This window comes from Tympanuchus pallidicinctus, unplaced genomic scaffold (assembly GCF_026119805.1).
Source record: "Tympanuchus pallidicinctus isolate F22 unplaced genomic scaffold, pur_lepc_1.0 scaffold9, whole genome shotgun sequence".
In the NCBI taxonomy this organism is placed as follows: Eukaryota; Metazoa; Chordata; class Aves; order Galliformes; family Phasianidae; genus Tympanuchus; species Tympanuchus pallidicinctus.
The window spans coordinates 11,485,540-11,504,996 of NW_026294813.1; the positions used below are offsets into that span (position 1 = coordinate 11,485,540).

Genomic DNA, 19,457 nt, shown 5'->3' on the forward strand with positions numbered 1-19,457 from the left:
ATAATTAATTGACTTGCTGCTAGTGCATGTGGTCAGCAATGTATGCCAGGCTCGGGAGGAGGGGAGTCATCACACCTGGTAACATAGCTGTTACTGGTCCTGTTTCATTTCTGCATTGGATGGAGCGTTGTTTTGTGTAACTGGAGCTCTGTGGTGATGTTATTTTCTCACAGGAGAATGAGATCTGTCAGAATGCATTGTGATTTCTCACTGAGGAAAAAACTGTTACAGTCCTGAAGGGATGAAAAAATGAGTCAAATGCTAAAAGGCCACAGGAGTTTAAGAACAAACATTATGAAACAACATTGAAGACTTGATGTATATGCATCTGTGAATTACTTTAAGGTGTAGAGTGACTGAAGTGTTGAGGCTAGGGTTTTTGAAATATCAAGTACTGCTGTGGGCTAAAGATGATATGTACTGGACTTTATGCTGCACTGTTATTCAGTACAGACAGCTATGGATTAAGAACTATATGCTTGGTGTAATGAGAATACCCACAACATAGATATCTGCTACTTCCATAAAGGAAAAACAGATACATAGAAAATCAGACAGTAATGATCATAAGGCTAAGCTGTTGCAAAACACAGATGTCCTGGCTTGGAAGTTTTGTATATATCAAGCTTTTAGATTTGAGACAGTGGCTTTCCATATGTTGATCAGGACAACTTGCCGAGTGTAGATGTGCAGGTAAAAATAAAGTGCCTGACTTTTATCTAATGAGTCACTTCAGCTGAAAGGGGCATGTCTTTGTTCCACCACTGTCTACGAATGTTTCGGTGTCTGAGACTTGTGTAGCTTGTTCCATGACTTCAGGACTGGGTCCAGTAACCCAGCAGAAAACCAATGCAACCAAAAGAATGAGAAGTAGACTGCAGTTAGTTAAGCAGAAATGTTTTTAGGTGGAGCTGGCAGATGCCAGAGTAGTGTAAAGGATAAGGTGTATCCTACAGAGGGGACAGGGCAGGGGGAAAGAAGGTAAGGGAAGGAGTTGTGTATTCTTTGTCTGAAGGGAGCTCTGATCAGCTCAGTCATTTTGCACAACTCCACCCTCAGAATCACCATGGGAAAGAATGTGAAAATATTTTGTTGTTGTTGTTGTTGTGGGCTGACTCACAATGAGTCAGCATCTCAGTGATAAATGAGGTAAAGTGGGGAAATAATAGACTGCTGTGGGGGTCTAAAAAGTTTGTAGCTTCTCTTCATCTTTTTCAGATAGAAAAGCAAGAGATACTGAGGAAAAAGGGTGCATTAATAACCAAAGCTAAGAAATGTCTGCTGCAGTGGTCTGACATGAGATATTAAACAAACAAACAAAAAAATCCTGTCCTTGCTGACACCAACATGTACTGTTAAGCTTGATAATGAAGTATAAAGGCCAGGATATTTATTCTCTGGGAGGTCATTCTCAGACTGCATGCCATAGGGCTTTTTTGTATGTCAGGGCTAAACTGTTCTTTAGGGTTGTTGAATGGTGCTTTTTGGTAATAAGGTGTGCAGTATTGGGTCTGATCTTCGATAAATAGAAAGTACTGTTGCTTGTTGGAGAGAATCCAAAGTGCATTTTATCTATTTTCAAGTCCCTTTAGAGGAAGGGACAAAACAAAAAAGCTGCATCTCCACTGGTAAAATCACATTACTTTGTTTAAATTACTTTATGTCAACAATGGGTCTGCCTACCTTCCTACTGTTGTTATTTTTAATTAAAAAATTTGTTGGAATATCTGAATATACTTTCTACTCCTGGAAATGTATCATCTATTTCAAAGAACATGAAAAAATGGATAAATATCTCTTGAGTTTAAAACATCACAATTCTTAGAAAACAGAATGGAAACAACTCTTCCCAAGACTAAAGCAAGACTTCAATGGACAAGTTTGATCCAAAATAACTCTTTAGTTCATTCTGATGAGAGTGTGCTTTTAAGGAGTATTTATTTCTTTACTGTCTTGGTTTTTGCGGTGTTCTTTTTCCTCCACTGCTTTGGCTCTTGATTTCGTCGAACTGTGAGCAAGATAACTTGCTGTATTAGTATGATCAACTTGATAGCAGGAATGCCTGTTGAATTCTCACAGTGTTGCAGATCTGTTGCTAAGGTCCCTATCTTGCTTCAAAGTATTTGTATGCTAGTGCTGTGTTTCTGGGAAACACTTGGCTGCTCTGCTAAGCGCTGCAGAGATGGTTTCCATCAAACCTTCCTGTCTGTAGGAGTTACACCGTTTCAGAAAGAGAAGGATATTAGAAAAGATACTCTAACTGCTCTTTTTCATGTGCGTAGAATAAAATGATTTTGCACGTTTAAACTGGGCAGCTATTTCATAGAGGTATGTCACTGCTACGGAATTGTTATAATTGGACATCATGATGTAATCATGTCCTAGCTTCTTCATTTCCACATTGTCTACTCTGTTGTAGGGCACATGTTACTTGGTTCCAAGTTATGCCCACAACATCAGGCAACCAAACAGAAATGTTTATTCCTAGTGATAATGCAGAAATTTACTAGGTGATCTCATATCTTTTCTGACCATATGGTAAGCTTAATTTTTGGAGGTTTACTTTCCATGTGTAACCGTCTGCATTTTCAAAATCTGAAATTACGTACATGTTTCTACTAATTTAGGAAAGCTATTGTTTCTGTTTGTTCTTCATAGAATGTTCTGGAGAGCTCAGAGACTGCTCTTACTGATCTTTCTTGTGGCATAAATGGGGTTATGTTACAGGTCCAAACCCATAACAGGCCAAGAAGTAGAAATCAGCTAAACTATTTTCAGAGAAATCAACTTATGAGGAAGTTGTTTTCCTCTTCTGTTCCCTTGAAATTAGGGGTTATGGTATGAACTATTTGTACTGCTATAACTGTTCCAACCTGCTTATCTTTGACGTTTCTCTGTAAGACTTGATTTGTTGCAAACAGCTGAAACTCAGTGAAGTCCTGGAAAAGTAAGCTGTACAAAAGAATCCTGTACTTGGAACAGACAGAAAGTTTTGTTCTCTTAATTCCTGTGATTTTATTGAAGATTTTGCTGTCCCTGTTACAGAGAAGGAAAGGAGGGTCTGAACAGATACAAAGAAATGTTCCAATTGAAATGTAAAGCTTATTGCTTAATTTCACTGTGCATCATATTTGGAAAGAGAGGGTGGCTGTTCCTGATAGCTAACTATGTATTGCTGGTTTGTGGAAGAGGGTATTTTGTGTAAAACTGGTGATGCTTGACAGGCTTCTTAAGTGGGGATCAACCTCATCTAAAAATCCAGCTGATCCTTTATCTAAAAAATAAAAATAATTTAAAAAATCCTAATTATGGGGTGTGATAGTAGCTTAAGTCCCTGTTATCGGTGTAGTTGAACCAATTGATTCATCTTACTCTAGAGAGAACGCCTTGCAGCTATTTAATATTTTTAGGATGCAGAGGTTGATAGATGAGATCTCTGTGGACTACATTAGGAGCTGAGACATCTAGAACAGGGTTACATACCAGAATCAAGGAGCTTCCATGTAGTCATCTGTCTTTTAAGTAAATTCTGCCTAGAATTCCTGAAACCTCTTTGCTCTCTATTATGTTCCAAATACATCCTTCAGATTACTGGTTATGTCTGCTTCTTTAAACTTACTGATCATAAGCTAGAGAAGCTGGTAACAAATTCAGCTTGCAGTATAGAAAGGTAGTGAGAAGGTGCTTTCTTCCGTATCTGCTTTTGGTTTCCTTACAGAAAAATATACAAATACGCTTGCAGAATGAATGGGGAAGTATGAGAGTTTTATTAACACAACACAACTTTAGTTGTAGCTGCCTATGCTATGGTAGGAAGCAAGTTTCTTTCACTGGAAATTTGCACTGGGCACAAAAAGCACAGCTTTCCAGATGTTCAGTGTTTGGAACTCTCAAAGCTTTTTCTTAAGAATGTTTTTTGTTTTTTTTTTCTTTTTTTTTGGTAACAGTAGATTTCAGTTGTTCATGTCTCCATCCTTTGTATTTTATTTCAAAATGTGGTGCTGTTGACAGCATTGTAGTGCTTGGTATTACAAAATACAGTGTCTAATCAAAGATCCACAACAATCTTGCAATCAAGAAAATTGTTAAAAACTGTTCTAACTGGGTTCTGCTGAGTACAGAGCTTGCTGAGTTTGATATAGTAGATGTGTGCATCTCTGTGACCAGGTCTGTTCTGTGCTTTTTGTCCTACTCTGTGTGTACCCCCGGTCTTATTCCCTAAAACAGGAAAATATGTCTTCTCCCATGTTTGGTCGTGCTTTTTCTGTTTCTCAGCAAAATATAGGGCCAACAGCTGGTGTCTGAATCTTGTTAATATGGAGAGCAGAAAAGTTTTTTCTTCCAAAAATCCCACTGACTCTATTTGGAGAGGGGGAGGAAATAAAGTCATGTGGTGAGGTAATAAAATGTCTTTTTACGTCAGTGGAAAGCCTGTGAGTTTACTAATTGTCTTTAAAATACAGAGGGAATAACAATTAGTTAAGAGATACTAGACTGGAGTTTGAGTCATCAAACAAATATTTTTGTAAACCTAAGATATTGATTAAAATCTGCTTTGAAGAGGAGCGAGACTCCTATTTTAGGCTTCATCACTTATTTTAAGGAACTTGGGTGTACCTGGCTTTGATCCTAGACATAAATCCAACTGATGCAGATCATTTTCCTTCAAGCAGCATGTTTAGTTAGGAGGAGGAAAATACCATGCTTTGGAAACTGCATGTTGGATGCATGTTTAGATTTGATTTTTTTTGAATTGTCTTCTAATAACCCATCTTTTTTCCAGAACCCTGTGATAATATGAGAGAGATTCTTCAAAATGTGGCCAAGTTACAAGGCGTATCAAATATGAGGAAACTAGGTCACTTGAACAACTTTACTAAGGTACGTGCTCATATGTGATCAGATGGACAAAATGCTTTGCATGTACTCTTTCAGATGCCTGTAAGATTCATCAAACAGTATAATAAAATAACATGTGAAAATTTACAAGATTTGGGAGAGGGAAGGAATAAATGAGCAAGCAAACAGGTGAATACAGAGTCATGCTGAAATTTGTGTCTGCTGACTGACTTTGTAGTACTGTAGTGCTTAGCAGTACTGTAGTGCTTAGCAATTGTCTCCTAATTCAGGGATTAAGTTGCTCAGATTGAGCTGAAGAATTGCTTCATGCTTCACAGGACTGAATAAAATATCCGAAATGTGTGACTCTCTGGATGTTAACTGACAAAGCATGGTGAGGGGGAGGGCTGTATTAGGGAGCATGATAGGCAGCGGCTTGAGCAGTGTTAACACTTTTATTCAGTATGAAAGCTGTCAACTTCCATTGTTGATAATGAAAAAGACTTAAAGGATCAATTTCACTAAGTGATCTATATTGCTGATTTGAGGTTGTTGTTTTTGTTTTTGTTTTCCAAATTGAAAGTTCCTGATCATGGGACTGTAAATGATCTTTGCTTGAAACTTTGATAGGTATACTGGGAGATGCCAGGATTCAAAGTTTTAATAACTTCTGAATGAGAGATGATAGAGTCAGGAAAGAGACTGTAAAAGACTCTCAGAATGACAGCAAGTATGATTTTTTTTTTTTTTTTTTTTAAATCAAAGAACAACTTGTGTAAGAGAGCAGAGAAGACTGGGAAATGAGCAGTGAGTTGGGAAAAAGATGTCTGCTGTAGGATAGTGAATGGTTATGGCTGAATCAGCATTCCAGATATCAAGGAAAGAGAGAGATGTATTGCAGTAAGTAGGATAGGCAGCAATGGTGCTGCAGTGTTTGTGTTACCTGAGCAAATATACTGACACACAGGAGTTGGTACACCTTTCTAGTAGTGTCACATTTAGGACTACATTCCTGGAGATGAAACCTATGTCTCAGCCACACAGGATGGATTCTGCAATTGGCTGTAACCAGGAAAGGAGGTAACAGTAGAGAATTTGTGGGAAAGCGAGGTTTAAAAGATCATTGTTACATGTGACAACATTACAACAGCCAGAAGGCTACTTAACGGTTTTGAGGCACTCAAGAATGAAAGATCAGGGATAAATGTGGAGCCAATTGATATGAGAAGGACAAATATTCATCATAATCTTTCAGGTAGGCATGTTTTTTGGCTGTTCAAAGCACTCCTTATAAATTCTACAACACTCCAGTGATAGCATATGAGATACATTTGGCAGGAGCATGAGTGCTGTGAACAAACTTAAGATAGCAAGTAAACTTGTCTTTTAGTGTTTTAATAATAAAGCTTTAAGTACTTCATCTTGAGCTGCTTCAGAGTACGTGAAAATGCATAGCATTTGCTGAGAAACTGCTTATTTACAGTAAAATCTTTTTGTCATTTTTTTTTTTAATTGCATCTGCAGCCACTAACTGACAAATGCCGCTACAGTTACTGAGATCACAGAATCACCAACCTAGATTCCAAAGAGATTACAAACTAGTTCAAGAAAGCCACTATTAAACTGCAGTAAAAGGCTCATGTGTTTTTGTGCTGATCTGGAAATGTATGAATTCAGTTGCCTCTAAATTCTCTAGCTACCTTAAAACTAAAGAACTGGATTTAGGTTCCCGGGTGCATAATTTTTAGTAAGAAGTCAGCATTCGAAACTATGGGCCTAAAACAGTATCATTTTATTACTGAAAGTCAACAGATGCTAATTAGTTATAAATAACATAATTAAAGGAGAAACCAAAAATTATGTTAGGAAGTTAATTTTGAATGATTTCACAATGAAATATTTTGAAAAGCTGCTATTCTTAATACTGACTCAGTGTTAAAATTGGAAAATGCATTCAGGAACATCGAAAAGAATTTTGTCAACTGAACAGTGGCAAGGAATGAAGAGTTTCTGAAAAGTAATTTGCATCTTGGACTTCTGAAGACAGACTGTAGTTCATAGTTGGGTTTGGATCCTAAATCAGAATGACCTTGTGCAAGGCAGACATCCTAATCTTTGGTGTTCAGCATTTGTTTAGCGCTTTCAAAGCAGGTATTCCAGAGAGACCAATATAAGCATATAGTTTGTATGTTTAATTTTGAAAACCCGTCCAATTTTTGTTTGAATTGCAAATCAAGTAATGACATAAAAGTTGCAAAATGCATTGTGGTTGGAACTGTCACAGCATTACGTAATGGCCCAGGTTGGAAAGGACCTCAAGGATCATGAATCTCCAACCCCCCTGGCACAGGTAGGGCCATCAACCTCCCGATTTAATACCAGAGCAGGTTGCCCAGGGCCCCATCCATCCTAGCCTTCGTGGGGATCTAGGGATGGGGCATTCACAACCAATTTCTTTTCTGTTGGGTGATCCACCCATCAAATCCACATCCCTCCAATTTGGAGATAAGGATGTGGTGGGGGACCATGTCAAAGGCCTTGCTCAAGTCCAGGTAAATGACATCAGTTGCCTTCCCCTTGTCCACCAATGCCATCACTCCATCATAGAAGGCCACCAGACTGGTTAGGCATGACCTTCCCCTGGTGACTCCATGCTGGCTGTCTCTGATCACACGCTCATTCCTCATGTGATTAAGCGTGTTGTCCAGGAGGATCTGCTCCCAGAACCCTGGGATGCACGCCGTCCAGCCCCATAGTCTTGTACACGTTCAGTACCATGAGGCAGTCTCAGACTTGCTCTGCCCTTACAGTAGGAGAGGGAGATTTACCACCCCAGTCCCCACCTAGAGGTTTAGGGATGCAGAACTTGAGGATGTGAGAAGGATGTGAGAATCCTGGCCACCAGTGAAGAGCGAGGCAAAGAACTCATTCAGTACGTCAGCCTTCTCTTCATCTGTTGAAGCCAGATCTCCTTTTATATTTACCAGAGGAGGTACACTCGCTTTGACCTGTCTCTTCTGGACACTGTTCCTGTAGAATGTCTTCCTACTGTTTTTCACCCACCATGTTTCTGTGATAGCAACAAGGTCATAAATTTCCAAGTGCATCATGTTTTCCAGCTTGTCCTTCTTATTTCCCAGACTGTGTGCATTGGTATAAAGGCACTTCTGCTGGGTTTTCCTTCTCACAGCCTTTACAGAGGATCTAGCTTCCCCTAGAACAGTGGCATCCCCCTGCCCTAGTCCATCCCTTTGTATTCCACACTTTTTGCTCATCAAGCTTGGTATGACCCCTTGAACGATGCACTCAACCCCAGCAGCCTTCATTTTGTCCCCTTCCACCTTCATACCTAGTTTAAAGACCTTTCAATGAGTGCTGCCAGTTCCTTGGCTAAGATCCTATTACTCCTTGGAGACAGGCGGATTCTATCTGCATTTGCCATGCCTGGTGCTGAGTAAATTGCCCTGTGGTCAAAAAAACCACAAAATTCCTGTGTTTGCACCAACTTCTAAGCCATTTATTTATGAGGTGGGTTTTTTGGATCCTCTCAGTATCCTTCCCTGCCGCTGGAGGTATAGAAGAAAACACACCTGCATGCCTGCCCCATCAACTACTTCCTCCCCTCCCCCACCCCCCAATCCCCTGCAGTCTTTCTTGATAGTCCTTAGGGTTTTTTCAGCGACTTCATCACTGCAGCCTGAATATCAGTAAGGTGTAATAATCAGAAGGGTGAATCAGTCCAGGAAGTTTCCTAGTAATGTTCCTGATCCCTGCCCCAGGGAGGCAGCACACTTCCCTATGGGTAGGGTCAGACTGACATATAGGGCCTTCTGTTCCTCTCAGCAGGGAGTCACATACAACAGCGACCCTTCTGTCTTGGGTGGAGGCTGTCTTGAGTTGTGGGGTTGACTGCTTCAGCCTAGGCAACCTCACACGTGGACCTCCCTCCACACCCCATTCACCTCTCCCTTGAGTTTCAGGGCCTCAAACCTATTGCGCAGGGGCAGCTGGGGAGCTGAGGATGGTTGAGATGGGGAATGCCCACTTTGCTGAGCTGGTATCCGTTTCCACTTTTCCTCTCTCAAATTGCCTTGCTCTGCTTGGCATTGGCAGGGTCCACCACTGTCTGTTGAATATCACCCTGGTGCCTTTCTAGGAGAGTTACACTGCTTTTGCCACTGCCCAATCCCCCTCCCCCCCACCAGTTCTTCACTGTTGTTGTTAGGGGGAGGAGAGGACAGGAGGCTCGCTGCAGCACTGTCTGCCCTCTGGCTCCCCTCTACCACCTGTTTGCAGGGTGGCAGGGGGTGACGTGCTCCACGTGGAGTCTCAGCTGTGTGCCAGGTTGTTTGGGGTGATAGGGACTGGCACCACCAATGGATCTCCCTCTCACATTCCTTTGTGGTCCTCAGCCACTCCACCTCCTCCTCCAGGATGACCACAAGGCTGAGTAAGTCATTTCGCTGGTCACGTCTTATACAAGTGCTGCCTTCATTGCCTGGCACTGCAGAGGCCGTCTCTGGCAGTCATCACAGCCAGTGACCTGCACACTAGTGTCTTGTGTTTGGGCCTCAGTCTGGGTCTCCACGTTCTTCTTGGCTGCAGTCTTCCTTTTACGTGAACATGGGACCTCTGTCTGGGTCTCCACAACTTTTGTGGTGGTAGCCTTCTGCCGAGGTGCTGGCATGGCAAACCAGCAGGCTCACTAACACCACTAGACGGCCTTAATGGGGTGACTGATCAGCCCCGCCCCGCTGCCGATAGTGCTGTTGCCGTGTCGTTAGCAGGAGCCCCCGCACTTATCACTCGCTTCACAGTGATAACAGCAATCGCTGGTAGTCCTGTGGATGGGTGGCTTACGGGTTTCTCCTCGTTAAAACAGCCCACGTGATTCTCACACCCTGACGACTCCTCTCCATCCCGGAGGCTTTTTGCAGGCAGGGGACGTGAATGCAGAGCCGTTGCCCCGGCAACGCCCATGCCACGTCAGCCGCTCTCGCGAGAGCTGCCCGGCTGCTCTGTTGTCTTGGGGATCCCTGGATGAGGGAACCGACCGAAACCCCCTGTACCGCCCAGTCAGTCGCTGTGGTTCTGGCTGGGACGGCTCCGAAGCTGCTAACCTCGGCGTTCAAATTGCCTATTGTTGAAAAACCGTCCTTGTTTTTTCATTCTAGTGGTTTAAAGTCTGGGTACAGGGGGAGTTTTTTATTTCACTTATGCACTCTCATCTGCTGCTATGAATTGACATAGTCTCAGTTCCTTGTTTGCAAAATAGAAGTATGTGGAAGGCAGTAGAATGCTTGATATGTTTGTTTGATAAGTTAACAGCTGAAGATGTCTGTATTCTGTTTTGAAATCTTATTGGTATTGATGAACTTCATTTGTACTCTAGCGTTTAATCCATGTGGAAGTCTGTAAGAACAAAGTAATAGAAAGGCTGAGGTTGACATGACCTCCAGGTCCATCTGTTCCCACCACTTGTTAGGTAGGGATGCACAGAGCAGGATAGTCAAGATCGTGTCTAGGTGGCCTCTGAAGATCTCCAAGGAGAGTCCACAGCTCCTCTGATCAGCCTGTGCCAGTGCTCCGGCACCCTGTATTTTTATACTGTGGGTAGGGAAAGTAACTGACATTTTTAATAGTGTATTTCCGATAAAATAATATGAAAAAGAAACCAAACTATAAAATCCAACCTCTCCTACACTATGAATGTTATTACACTAAAAAAAGCAACAGAATGGCTGGAAAATGTTAGCATGAAACAATTGCTTCCTGCTGACCCAAATTTTTCCTTCAAAGACTGGGTAGCTGTTACATTTCAAAGGAATACTGCTCTAGTCTTCTGGTCAGAGGGAGCAGAACACTTCTATTCTGGTGAAAACTAGTAACGAGTTAACATGACTTTCCTGGCAGACCTTGTGGTTGACTTTAAACTTCGCATTAATTCAGAGGTATCTGAGATACATTTAGATTTTTTCCCTTGAAAGAGACTAGATTTTCAACGATTTTTTTTCTCCTATTTGTATGTTATCAAGAGTACAAATGCACAAAATTATTTTTGAAGTTGTTTACTTTTATTTAAAGAGTTACTGAACTGGACTCCCAAGATTTTATGCAGAAGTTAGATAACTATTAAAAAAAAAAAAATAATTGAGCAGTAAGTAGGATTTCTTTCTTTATTTCCAAGACTGATGGTTTAAGGCAGATACTTAGTGTGAAATTACTGTGTCAGAGTTGGAATTATATTTCCATTTTTCTTTCCAATCAAGAGAAGTTTTAACTAGTGCAGCATGTGTAGTTACTGTGCAAAGTATGCTGGTACTTTATAGAAAGTTGTATTTTATCCATCAAATATTAATTAGTACTACTAAATAGTAAAAACCTTAGTGTTTAATTCCTTGGCTTTTTGATTGCAGAACATGAAGTACTCTCGTCTTACAAGCACGTAATATTTACATTTTCTACTTAAAAACATAACATCCATGGTTCTGATTGATATTCAGAGTACTGGAAAGAATATTTTGTTCTCAGTTTTTTTCTTCTTGTCTGCTACTCATCCGCTAGTACCTGAAGCAGTGCCTTTGAAAGTAAAATGATTTAGGGAGAACCGCCTGGCCTGTATTGGGCAAAAACAATCATGTAGCTTTCAAAATGCCTTTATCACTATTTAAGTAATAGGAATTTTGACCTGGAAAACTGAGGATTTGACCTTTTAATAAATGGACGGTTGCACCTGCAGTTATAATAGTGGTTTAGAACGTTATGTACCGCTGGCTTCAGTGAGCTGTCTTTGCTTAAGCAACTTTGATTTATAAAGCCATCCAGAGAAGGCAACCGCCTTGTAGTTTCCCATCTTTTACTGATTAATAACAAAACATGATGGTGCTTTCTGGAGGTTTTTTCCCCACCCCAGTGAGAAGTAGTAAATGATGAATTACTGAAAACCACAGGGAACAGTAGAGTTGTATTTACCTACTTGAAAAGGTCTTTTGTATTTGAAGTACTCACTTAGAATCCTGCAGTATATAAGGTATGTTTCCCTGTTAGCGTCTGAGAAACTTATACTTCTTAAAGCTGACACCGTTTAAATATTAACAGGAAAAAATATTAAAATAAATATTACTAAAATATTAACAGGAAAAAAAAAAGAAACAGATTTTGTGGCACTTCTTTTTGTTCACCAACAGTTTCATTTTTCAGGACAAAATGTAGCATAATTCTTTTTATCTGGACCCTAGCAGCTGAATTGCATAAATCATACAAAAAATTATCAGTCAGCTTAAAAACTTTTTGGTTTATTGTCTCATGAGACTCTACTGCTCTGTCTTTCTGCTAGCTTTTGAGCATGCTGTTGGATTTTGATTGAAAGTGGGCTGAGTTTGGGAGCTGTCCCAAAGTCTGTGTCTGCCTGATTCATGGACCGTTGCATTGTCTTGTTTTCTGCTTCCACTGTCATTTTAGGGTCTGTCTTGTACCAAAGATCATAAAGTCTGAATGCAGTAATTACTGACTGTAACGTTCATCCAAATAACTATACCATTATGAACAAAACTTGGTACCTCTTGATAAAGTATGTAGCTGATAGGGATATTCAGCTATGGAACAAACTTGAAGAAGAAAGAAATGGGTCTAAATCAAGAGTCTGTAGTTTCCATACAGTTTTCTAGTAAGACTGAATTCTGCTAAGCGACCTCTTCGTTTATATTACTGCTGTGATTCAATCTGTATTTCAAAAATTAGTGTAATAATAGCATTTTGGACATACGGAATAATATCAAATTTTTCTTGTTAATTGCTATAACTGTTCTGTCAATTTTAAACATGGAATAGTCTGTGCACTTAGTTTGTGTATGCTGTTGACCTCCTGTGGTTTTGTTTTCAGCTACTGTATCCAAGACATGTTGATGTGTTGCTCATATTGCTATGACTCATCCAAGTAGCATGAAAAACTCATAGCTGACAGTAAACATACAAAAAAAAAAAAAAATACCCCTCACTGTAAGTTAGTCACTGTTTGTCCTAGAGTATTGTTTCATGCTAGTATTAAATCATCTGTTCAGAGATGTTTTCTGCTATTCCCATTAACTTACCATTATATCAAAAACTTTAAATTTTAGCTGTAGGCAGTTCTAACATGCAAAATACAGATTGTGTGTATGTGTATATTTATATATATGTAAATTTAAAAAACATTTAAATGGTAGGGTAATTTTTGCCATTTTAGTGAACTATAACATTGTCAAAGTAAAAGAAGATGTTTAGTGTTCTGATAATGCCTGTGCCTACACGCTTACACTAACTGTTAAGCATTACAGTAAGGAATATATCATAGAATCATGGAATGGTTTGGATTGGAAGGGACCTTTAAGGTTATCTAGTTCCAACTGCTGCTATAGGCAGGGACACTCCCTCTAGACCAGGTTGCTCAGGGCCCTATCCAGCCTTGAATGCTTCCAGGGAGGGGGCATCCACAGCCTCACTGGGCAACCTGTTCCACTGCTTCACCATCTTCATAGTAAAGAATGTCCTCCTAATATCTAGTCTAGATCTACCCTCTTCCAGTTTAAAGCCATTTCCTCTTATCCTGTTGCTACATGCCCTTATAAAAAGTCCCTCCCCAGCTTTCCTGTAGGCCCACTTCAGGTACTGGAAAGCTGCTGTAACGACCCCCCAGAGCCTTCTCCAGGCTGAATAGCCCCAGCTCTCTCAGCCTGTCTTTGTATGGGAGGTGCTCCTCCCTCAAGCCCTCTGATCATCTTTGTGGCCCTCCACTGGACCTGCTCCTACAGCTCAATGCCCTTTTTGTGTTGGGGGCTCCAGAACTGAACACAGTACTCCAGGTAGCATCTTACAAGAACAGAGTAGAGGGGCAGAATTAACCTCCCTTGTCCTGTTGGTTGTGCTTCTCTTGATCAACCCAGGGTACTGTTGGCCTTCTGGCCTGCATTGCAGACTTGTCTGTCAGGAATTGAGCCAACTACAAAAATTACTGCATTAGGTCTAGATTCATTGATCTGCGTAATGTTATTTGAAAGTGAAATGGAGAGAAAGTAGAAAGATTTTGCCTTAAATATATTTCAGATCAGTCTTTTATAACCAAGCAAATACCCAAAGCATTCAGACCAGCTGAACAGTATCTTATTTACAAGCAGCCTCTGTAACTTTCTTCCTTTTTAAATATATATCAATCCAGCTTTACTTTATAAGTGTTTGGGTTTTTTTTTCCTTAGATAAATTAACTCAATGTATTTTCTATCTCCTGTATGTATTTTGCTGCTCTGCTTAGATCAGTATGTCCGGTCTTGAAATGTAGAACCAAAATTTTGTTCTTTATGCAGTCTAAGAGCAGCCTGCGAAGTAGAAAAAAAAAAAAGTCTCTTAGTCTCAAACATGATATATGCCTATTGCATAGAAAACACTCTTAATAGGACTACCTTATGTTTAAAATTAACATATCCAATTGTTTAGGTTATATACTACTGTAACTCATAAATCTTACCTTACTTTTGAAATAGTTGCCATACTCCATATTTGATACTCTGTCATTTCTGGAGTGTTTGTATTTCTCTACTGGATTCTTCAGAGTTCTCCTGTGACTCTTAATGTGTGGTTGTTGATGGTTATGATACTGTGTTCACTTAACTGAATTTTCTTATCCAATTTGTGCACTCCTTTTGAATCAGTGAAATATTTCGAATTCTGAACTTGCTGTCCATCTTTTATATTATTTTCTAGCTGGTAATCCTGTAAGAACATGATACTGTGCAAATTCTAAACAGATCCAATATTTAAGTAATGGCGGCCCCTTGGAGTGAGAATAACTAACTAGTAGCTAGTCTTGTGCTTACATTTTTCTTAGCTAGTTTTAACTATTATTCTCTTGCAAGGGGTTTTTCACATCCATGCACATACTTCACATAATGATAACAATTATCATATTCAGAAATTCATATAGCAGTTAAACTTTCCTGAAGTTAGAAAATATCATCAGTTTTCACAGTTGACTTTCAAACTAAGATCAAACTGTTGAAAACAGTTGGTACCAAGGAGCTAATAGCCACACTGTGTGTGTTTGACAGAGAGCAGTTATATTGCACTAGCTTTAGTCTAGTCTTGAGAATTGAGAACTGAGTGCATAGTGGCACTTCAGGATACGAGTTTCTCTGCTGCCTGCTGTTGTGCGCACATTAGTTGCAATGCTGTTTCTAGTTTATGGAAGAATATGAAAGAAAAAAAATGAAATCTCATCCAGTAGTAAGGCTTGAGATTACTTGAAATGACAGTCCACTACCAGGGCCAACTGCTTTTTAAGTAAAATGTCTGCATTTGTAATTATAGTTCCCTTTGCACATTAAAAAGAACTGTGCCTCTGCAGGAGTGTATTCTGAGGTTGATCTGCAGAACCATTGAAATAAACAGCTTGTACTTATGTCAGAATGTAGGGAAAAAGGTGCTGAAAATGGTCTGGTGTATGTTAAATTCAGTTTTCTCATTTGCTAGTGGAAAGAATTAGGGGAGAGGTCCAGATATATAATGACTGAACCTGAATGACTGCTGATGAACTTGTCTGAAGTGAACAAGAAACTGTTTTTACTTGCTGTCTTCTCACACTGTTCTGCTTACACTCTGCCAGCCAATTTTTACAGTTCATGAGATATCAATAGAAATGCTAAGACAGCAGTGGTGGCCTTAGGCAGTCCAGCAATATGGCATAAAAACAGATTGACAGTAGGATTTCACATATTGTCACAACCAGTTAAGGCATGCAATTGCCTAGTTTTATTATTTAAAATTTAGAGGTGGGGGAAGCTGATTGTATAATGACTTTCTGTATACTTTATTATTTCTGTTTATAGCCTCTGCTAAGAAAAGTGGAAAATTGGCAAGGTTACATTTTTCTTAGAGTATTAAATTGACCTTGATGAGCTCTATCTTTGGGCTACAATTCTCTATCTCACTAACAGCTTTGGTTTTCAGGTTGTTGTGCATTTTTCTCAGAATTAAAAAATATTTCTTAATACGTAATGTAGTCCTTGCAAGAATTTGTTCTTGTTGAGCATAAAATTAAAATATCTTCATTTTGAGTGACTGTTGTGCTAATAAAATTGAATTAATAATAAATAGGCAGCGTATGCTGTATTTTAATAATTCCTGTGGTATTCACTAGTTGCACAAACACTGACTTTCCTTACAGAGGAAAACTGTTAATACTTCTGTGACTAAGAATTCAATGAGTATCTCTTTCAAAAGAAAGGGACAAACTGCAGAACTGTTGCAGTCAGTTATTAGTCACTTGAGTTTTTGGAACTCCTTTATTTCTAGTGATTTCACATTAGACTGTAGAACTGTTTTATTGTTTTAGAACGGGCAGTAAATAAGATGTCTAGGAACTTCTTTGCTGCTCATATGAAGGAGAACAGTATCAGATCTTTTAGAATAAGATAATTTTTTTTTCTCGATATGTTAAAGCATGACATGCACCTGATTTGCTCTTTCTGAGACTGGTTTTGGCCTTGAAAACTGCATTTATAAAATTAAGCCTCATAACTGACAAATGAGCTTGAAGTGTTTAGAAGTTCCTACAGCTTATGTAGGAACTTATGTAGGTACATTTAACCTTTGCACTTATTTTAGATGTACCAAAAATTGCAAATCCTGAGGAATTTATGGCAGGTCAGGCTGAATATCTGTTGTGGGACACATTTTCAGCTTCTCCTTTTTTATGTGCCTGTGCTGCTGTAGACAATCTGTGTCTAGCTTTGCTTCAAAACTGTTACCCTAGCTGTGTTTTTCAATGCAACTGTTTTACATTCTTTAGGCTTTCTAATCTCTGCTGAGGTTACCGGTTGCACAACAAGTACATGTTCTACAGATAGCCTGAGAGCAGCTAGAGGAACAATCTGAAACATAGCATTTGAAAGTAAAGTTAAAAAATCTGTCAGTAGGCAAGTTATTCAGTTGTGCAAACATTTTTCTTCTGAGAGGAGTATGACTTTTGTATCTCATGTATATAGAAACAGCAAAAATAATCAAAGAAGTCTGATTTTTGGTATGCTTCCCCTTGTGATGAATGAAATTCCTTGCATTACTTGGGAAGTACTACCAAATATCTTACGTTTTATACAGTCATTTTTTATAGAGTTGTAAGTAACATATGTTTTGTTTTGTTTTTTATTTTCAGCTTCTTTGTAATACTGGCCATGCTGAAGAAAAGCTAGGTTTTACATACGACAGGATCATAATATGGTAAGTTATACGGAAAACAGGGATGCTACAGAATACTTTGGTAAAACTGTGGTACTTTAATTGATTGAAGTGCAGTTAAATAAACTTTATTTGTATTTTTGACTCTGATATTTTATAACTCCAGTGTGTTTAAAATGTCATAACATGAATGTACACTTTATGAATGTTTTATTGTGTAAAATCGGAAATAAACAATACACTTTCAGGCAAAATGGAAAAAATATTAGCATGAATATTTGTTCTATATTTCCTCAAATGCGAAAATACCTTTAAATTTCTCAGTACTTACAGGAAGGACTTGTATAAAAAATCTTTTCTTAAGGAATTTGGAGTATACATACTCTTCATGTTGGTGTCAGATTGAAAGGTGAACATCTTATGTATGTGCATATGCTTTGCAGTGCTGCTCAATTTGCTACTAAGATACTGTGTATATACTTACAAGTGGAATTTTCCTATTATCTGTATCAATTTCTGACACTTAAAAGTAACTACATGCCTATTTCCAGAACTTCTGTGAATTTGTGTAAGCATTGGCAAATTGGCACTGAGGTTCAGCGTTGATGGTATAAAAGAAACAAGATCCAGTATTTTATGACTTTGTGTTCTTTCAAATATAGTCTCCTAATTTAGGAGAGCAATTTTAGAAAAGCTAAAATCTAGTAAAAATTAAGTAAAATTAGTGTGATTTGTCTGCAGATGCTGTAGGTACTTTTGTTAAATAGAACTGACTTTCTCTGGTTAAGATGAATGTTATTTTAAATGCTCATATTTCTGTGGATGCATATTTAGCTGTTTAAAACTTTAGTACTTAATAATCTCCTCTTATCTGTTATCTGCTGTAGTGTTCTGCATTGATATAAAACATCACTGGAGGGTATAGCTTCAAAATTAAAAATTTACCACACATTTTTAAATACAGCTCTGGAATGGTTACACAAATATTGTTTGTTTTTATAGGAAAAAAACTCTCAAAGATCTGCTAATCCTGATATGATTGGATAAAAATACTTTGTTCTCAGCAAACAGAGAAGAAAAATAGCTGTAAATGCTGAACTTTCTAGTGAGTGTAGGATGTGACCTTGAGCTAGGCTAAATACGTATATTCCTTTGGAAATAATTTAAGTTTGTAACTTGCTCTGCAGACGTTCTTAATTTTGCCTTGGATTTTCATATGCTAATCTTCTAGTAGAGAACAAATTCATTTTCACTGCAAGGAGTTAATTGGATATAAGTAATGCTGTATGAGCTTCTGCATTTGTGGAGTATAAATGGTTAACTTTAAAACTGTAGAGAATTAAAAACTGTAAGAGAATTAAAGATTTCAAGAAAAATCATGCATTTCCCATAAAAATTTAGGTTTTGATGCCATTAATCCTGACAGAACTTTTAACGTTTAAAATTAAGGACAGTTGCAGTGTGGACAGTAATCTGCAGCAACTACAGTTATTCTTGAGTTAGAAGATCTGATTTTTAGAACTCATTCTTTTTAGTTGGTCTAAGTACATTATAGTTCTTTCCTGCAAGAAGATGGAGAGAATAGTGACATGTTTTATTGTCATTCTCAGTGTAGATCTTGCTGGTTTCCAGAGCATCAGGCCGTTGGTAGCTTAGCAGAGATCTTGAGCCATGAAGAGCATGGAACACTGGTAGGCCTCAAATTTCTGAGGTCTTTAACATACCAACAGGCTTTGGCCATTTGAAGTTTATAATATTTACAGTTATCTGATGGATTCAGAAACCTGTCAAAACCATAACTTGTTTTTACTGTAGAGAGTGGGGATGAGGCAGTTTAGGAAATAAGTCTTAGAATGAAGCTGTGGTAGGCAGCGAATATGCTTTCTACTTTTGTCCTCTGTTAGTCCTTCCATACTTTTTGTCAGTATTAAAGTTTATTTATCTTAATGCTATCTTAATAAGTTTTTAATTTCTCTAGTGACACTTAAAATACTGGAGCAAGTAGAACGCTGTTAAGTCTTTATTCCTTATACCATCATAATGTCTCTTTAGCTTTTAGTCAGATATGTGCATAGTGTGCAGATTGGAATCGCTTAGTTGATCCAGTGGCTGCTTCAAAATCCTTTGCGTTATCTCAAATTTAACAATCTTGAACTTTCATAATCTTGTTAGTTTTAGATACAGGTAATTGTTAAATTGCCTTGAAAATTCTTATAGCCTTACTCTCTTCTATTTAACATAATGCTATGTGTAATTTTCTCATAGTCTTTTTCCAAAATGTGAATTGTGTATTAAATCCTGTTTTTCAAAGGAGATTGTGAACCTGATACTTAACAGAATAAAAATCAGCATAAAATTTGTCAGGACAGAAATCTTCCACTCATTCATCTTAGATTTTTGCATTCATTCTGTTG

The 19,457-nt window shown here is 38.6% G+C and overlaps 1 protein-coding gene across 1 annotated transcript in view; it reads left to right on the forward strand.

Moving 5' to 3' along the window:
* RICTOR (RPTOR independent companion of MTOR complex 2) overlaps positions 1-19,457 on the forward strand; it is an 83,640-nt gene that overhangs the window by 15,126 nt on the left and 49,057 nt on the right. Inside the window, exons 3-4 of the mRNA XM_052670318.1 lie at positions 4,784-4,881; positions 17,021-17,085. Coding sequence (XP_052526278.1) covers positions 4,784-4,881; positions 17,021-17,085 — 163 coding nt within the window. The remainder of the gene's footprint in view (positions 1-4,783; positions 4,882-17,020; positions 17,086-19,457) is intronic.